Below are 6139 nucleotides of genomic sequence, written 5' to 3' on the forward strand. Positions count from 1 at the left end.
TCATGTTTGCAAATGTTGGTGGCTTACCACAGGCATGAGAAGATGTAGACAGCAAGGTCACAAGGAGGGTCACAAGAAAGCACTGAGCAGAAAAGTGGTCTGGGAGGTGTTGGAGAGGCATCCCGCTCAGTGCTGAACAGGTCAGGCTTTATTTAAATGAGCTGAAAAACACAGAAGTCTAGGGCGGGACTTTCTCAGTCTGATTACCATACGCAACAATCCGTATATCCACCTACCGTCAAGGCTAGAAGACTGATGGGCGTGGCTGGGACACGCCCAGGAAGGACGTCACCAAAAGTACTGGCTGGCCTGGGTCTATCAACATATCAACCAAATCTCACTGAAAAGTGGATTTGGGTTAGTTGTTGTCTAAATCTGCAATGTTTAATCTTTGTTCATCAGCAAGGGGATTTACTTTTGAAGACTGATTCCTAGATGACGTATTACTGGCACTTTCTGTCTGAATTTGTCCCTAAGCAAACCTAAAGAAAGTATGTGTGTGCATGGAGTCTATTTGAAAGATTCCAGAATGCTCAAGTGAGGGATTTTGGAAAACTGGATTAAGAAAGAAGAAAGGCAAATGTCATATGCTGTAATGATGATATTACTGGCAACAGGGAATGAATCCGGCTGTGGACCCCTTTGGGAGGCTATCACAATGCCCTTAGAATCAGCCTACAGAGACTGGACACCTGGAACAGTAGAACTCATTAAGTACTAATGATTAGTACTTGCTTCCCTGGACAGTAGCTCCAGGTAGATAGACTCACTCCCATGCCTTCATGATGTACCTCCTTCTTCAAGAAAATATCTGCTTGTAGCATGCAAGGATCTATCAGAGAGACAAGCCAACATGGGTTGGCCTAATTGACTAAGGTTTCTTGATCACAGCTTTCAAAATTCCCCCTCTGCCCCAAATTTAAGTTGTCTGATGTCAGTGCCCATTTCTTTATACCATGTTCCTTTCGTTTTTCCAGTTCTTCCTCATTTTATTTGTAATAAATCAGCCTAGAAACATTTTTGACCTTCCTTTTGTCCTTGTTTCCCCTTTTTAGAGTTTTATTTATTTTTTATTGAAAATTATACAATATTCTTATTATGGTTTTCACTCCCTCATCTCCTTCTAGATCCTACCTCCCCACCCATCCAATTCCACTTCCTCTATCCATCTCTCTTTAGAAAATAAGCAGGCAAACACACCAGAAGAAAAAAATAAATAAACAATAAATAACTAAAACAGCCAAGAAAGCACAAGGAATACACATACCCAAATGCTCCTAAAATGTGGACTTCACCTCTACTGAGAATGTTCTCAACACAGATAATCAACTCAAATTGCCAAGTTAAATACTTTTTTTTTTGTTTATTTGAATTTACTAATGACTCCTGTGATAAATTCTACTGAATACTCTGTAAAATATTTCTACTGGTATCCTTCACCGAGAATATGTAGAGTGTCACCTCTCCAAGCAATCTTATTCCCTCATTCTCCACATACCTGATTCTTTGGTTACATTTGTCTTGGTAATTCACATCATCTACATCCTAAGTGAAAAGATGGTACTTATTTCAGTACCATCTACCGAATCATCTACTTCCCATGCCTAATCAGTCTTCCAGATTGTACTTCCTGGAAAAAAAATCCCTTTCTGATGATACAGAAATAAATCCTAACAGGATATATCTTTGACTCGGCCTGCTTAATCTTTGGAAATTACAATCTCCCTGAAGAACTTGAAGATGCTGATATTGTCAGTGAATGTCTCACACACATTTGAGGACCTGGTCACTCTTTTTAGATCTATCAATGGTTTCTCCCCTGTTTGCTTCACTGCAGTGTAGTTGACAAAAATATATATTTACCATGTACAGTATTATGTCTTGATATACATTGTGAAATGATTACTATAATGTAATCACTAAGATATCTACCACCTCACGCAGTCATGATTACTGAATTTTATCTAGCTTCTTCTGTCTGCCTAATATATTAACATATGGATCATTGTCATTCTCTTGATACAGTATATCAGATTTATTAATTTGCATATAGCTTTTCCTATCTTTGTAAAAAGATTTATTTTAATTCTATGTGTTTGGGTGATTTGCCTATGTATGTATGTGTATCACATGTGTGCAGTGCCCAGAAGAAGACATTGGATCCTCTGGAACTAGAGTTACAGACAGTTGTGAGCCAGCACGTGGGTGCTGAGGACCCAACTCAGGTCTTTTGTAAGAGCAACAAGTGTTCATAACCACTGAGCCATCTCTCCAGGCTCTCTCTTGCATTTGCTTTCTCTTTAAAACCTACCTCATGTCAGAAACCCTGGAGATGGGTTTAGGGTAGTCACTGGAATTCTATGTCCTTCTTCCTCAGTCTGTTTTTCACTATTAATTGATTCATTTAATTGGCTTATTGAGGGCAGGCAGCTATATCTGGTTTGTTGGTACACAGACTATGACCCCTAAGTCCAGGAACAGAACTAGCAATACAACTACTGAGTATGTATTTGTGGTTTGAATAAAAGTAGCCCCCAGAGGCTCATATATTCAAATGCTTAGTTATCAGAGAGTGGTCCTATTTGAAAATCATTAGGAGGTGTGGCCTTGTTGGAGGAAGCTTGTCACTGGGGATAGGCTTTGAGGTTTCAAAAGCACAAGGCAGGCCCCAGTGTCTCTTTCTTCCTGCTGCTTGCAGATCCACCTGTAAAACTCTCAGTTACCTCTTCAGTACCACGTTTGCCTGTGTACCACCATGCTGTTAACCACGATGATACGGACTAAACCTCTGATACTGTAAGCCAGCCCCAGTTAAACTCTTTCTTTCATAAGAATTGCTGTGGCCATGGTATCTCTTCACAGCAATAGAACAGTGACCAAGACAGTATCCAAAGCAAATGAAGCATGCGTGTTGATGAGACCTTTGTATTCTACAGTCATTGCTGTCCAGTTTGCCAAGAAATGAGAAAAAATATTGAATAGCAAAGAAAAAGTATTGGATATATGATACAGAAAAGATATTTTCTTTTAAAAAAAGAATGAAATGTTGTCTTTATGACACTGGGTGGAGGGACTGAAGATCATCATATTAAGTGACAAGAGGCAGGGGGTTGGGTTGTAGGTCAGTGGTGCACTGTTGTCTCAGAAATGCAAGTTTCTAGGTCCAGCCTTCAGCAGTGCACAAAGCAGGTTGGTGGAGGGGAATCGAGGCACAGAAAGACCAGTACTTCATGCTCTGTCTCACAGGCAGAACCTTAAAAAGTTGATTTTTTACAGTATAGTTGAGCGTAGACTTATTTTACCAGCTGCCAAGGAACATGGTAGTGGGTTACCAAGTTACAGAAAGTAATAAAAAGCTTGTATTTGCTATTGTAATACATATTGACTATAAGTGACAAAATTGACCATGAAGAACAAAAAACATCACAAATCTGTGAAAGAATTCAGAATGCTTTTACCGTAAAGAAATAATAAATTATGGATAAGGTAAATATATATAACCTTACTGGAATATTATACAACATACATTGGTAGAAACTTCATGTCTCATTAATATGTACAACCTTTATGTGCCAGATAAATATAAACTTTAAAGAATAGTACATATTCTTAGTAGAATTCAGCAGTGCTATCAGGTCCCAGCACTTCTTTCATGGCAGACTTTTTAATAGTGATTCAATCTCTCTTGTTATTGATTTATTTTATTTTTCTGTTCCTCCAGAATTCAATCTTAGAAGGTTGCCTGTGTCAGGAATGTATCCATTTTTTTCTAGGTTTTCCATCTTGGGGCATATAATTGTTCATAACCACCTTTTATGATCTTTTGTATTTCTGTGAAATTGGTTGTAATATCTTTTTCCATTTCTAATTTTATTTGTTTGAATCACCTCTATTTTTTGTGTTTTAACTCTTTTTCCTCACTTTTTGTATTTATGTCAAAATTACAGCTTTTTATAGTTTGTTTTCATTAATATCAGTGCAGAAATATCTGTTCAAATATATCTCTTTCAGCTCTTATACCAGTGTTAGATGGTTATGAACATTGTTATGAATCTAGAACATTTCCATCTTCATCATATCTATATCTATATAGATATATGAATTACATATTTTATTTTGGTGAATGTCATTTCATTTCAACATGAAGAACATCACTTTGTTAAATAGGACATAGCTGGTAGTTATTAATTCCCTAAGCTTTTTATTTGGCTTGTTGTGAGGTCCAGCCTGGAGCCTGTGTTTGCAGACTGTTCTCCAGACTGTGTCCACATGGCAGTCTGGTGCTCAGCGCTCCTAAAGCCTCTATCTACATAGGTCAGCTTAGAGTGTGCCTGACCCTGGGGTGGGGGTGGGGGATAGAGGAGTAGACAATGGAAAACTTCCCTTCTACTGTCTAAGTTTTTTCCCCACCTTATTTCTGTCCTCTAACAAAAATTGTCACCCCATGATCCCTTAGCTCTGTGAAGGTATTTTCCTTCTATTGCACCATTACTTTAGTCATTTTGTATTGCTGTAACAGGATGCAACATATTGGAGAATTGGTACTATCAGGAATGTGTAAGCTTCTAGTTTGATAGGCTGAGAAGTCCAGAGTGAAATTCCTGGCATCTAGTGAGGGTCTGTTGCATCAAAACATGGTAGAAAGCAGCATATGACCACAATGTAAAGGTAGGGCAAGAGAGGAAAAAAAGTGGCTGAGCTTGTCTTTTGTAAGGGGTGCTGTTCTGTGATAAAGAGCCAGTACTCACAGCAGTGACACTGGTCCATTCATGAGGGCAATTTATCCCTTCTTGAAGATCCCACTTCTTAATACTATCCCAATGGCAGTTAAGCCTAAACATCAATTTGGAGGGAACAAATATACAAATCATGGCAACTTTCTTGTTAATACCACCTAGCCTATGTCTTTTGTCTGTAAATGCTCCTGACAGTAACTGTAAATTGTGCCAGCAGCTTCTTACTGCAGAACTCTCCAAGAACCATTGCTGCTACCTTATAAAAATGTCATTAGTACTTCTCAAGCCCATGTGTTTGCATTACAGAAGTGGAAATGCTAAATGGAATAAAATAAGAATGCTGGTGCCCAAGACCCTGTAGACAGCATGGATGCTGATTGTATTGTCACTACTGTTGTAGCTACCATTCATAAGAGCCCTTGTACATCTAGGGCTGTTTTGCAAGCAAAGCCTTCCATGTTATTCCTCATATTCAAGATATTACCTGACCAGAATTTAGTTAGACCTTTGTCAGATTATGTATGCCTACCTTTTCTTTCTTTCTCTTAGACAATCTTAGATGTAGCTGAATATAATGGTGCAATGGTGAAATGAACTATGGCTTAATGTACTTCTATTATATTATTCTTCCAGTAGATATTCAGAATTTTTCTAAGTGCTGTAGAAGAGAATCCTAATATGAGATCACTCCCTAACCCTGGGATGTGAAAAGTTCTTCTACTTGGAACAACACAGCACTTCTTATAGGAGAGACTTGAAGACACAGTGATAAATTGTGGATGTGACATATTCCCTTGGCATTCCAGAGCTGTAGAAAACATACCAGTGTCCTGGTATTATTTTATATATGTCCCACAATGATACATTGTCACTGGAGGTGAAAGTATTCATATAACCTCTTTCTCTCATATCAAACTGTGAGACTTGTGCTTACCTTTGGCATCCTGCTGGGTGTTCTAACCTATGCAAACCGTTTACAAGTCTTCATAGCTATACTTATTATCCATCTTCATTCCAAAATTCCATTGTTGTTTGCATAAGCAACCATTTAAAGTTCTGTAAAAATAGTAGTCTTCTTTGTTATCTATTTATTTAACAAAGGACAAGTGACTAAAGTTTTATCTAGAAAAATTGTAATGGGCTCCTGTATCAGGGAGGATGTCTTGAAAGTGGGATAAGCCCATGTTCTATATTTTTATCTATAGACTTTTTTACATTGAAAGGCTTACAATTATTTTACCTCAAGACCCTGCTTTAGCACCATTGGGCATATACTCAAAGCATACTCCATCTTACCATAGAGACACTTGCTCAACTATATTCATTTCTTTTCTGTTCATAGTGGCCAGGAATTGTAAACATCCTAGATGTTCCTCAACAGATGAATGGATAAAGAAAATGTG

General features: G+C 38.0%; 1 protein-coding gene across 2 annotated transcripts in view; it reads right to left on the minus strand.

Moving 5' to 3' along the window:
• Positions 1–187, minus strand: part of LOC131918826 (membrane cofactor protein-like) — a 31281-nt gene extending 31094 nt beyond the window's left edge. For both annotated transcript variants that reach the window (XR_009381095.1, XM_059272995.1), the window contains exon 1: positions 28–187. Coding sequence is in view for 1 of the 2 variants with exons in the window: in XM_059272995.1 (XP_059128978.1) it covers positions 28–121 (94 nt within the window). In the remaining variant the exon portion in view is untranslated. The remainder of the gene's footprint in view (positions 1–27) is intronic.
• Between the last annotated feature and the right edge of the window lie 5952 nt (positions 188–6139).

This window comes from Peromyscus eremicus, chromosome 8b (genome assembly GCF_949786415.1).
Source record: "Peromyscus eremicus chromosome 8b, PerEre_H2_v1, whole genome shotgun sequence".
NCBI classification, from domain to species: domain Eukaryota; kingdom Metazoa; phylum Chordata; class Mammalia; order Rodentia; family Cricetidae; genus Peromyscus; species Peromyscus eremicus.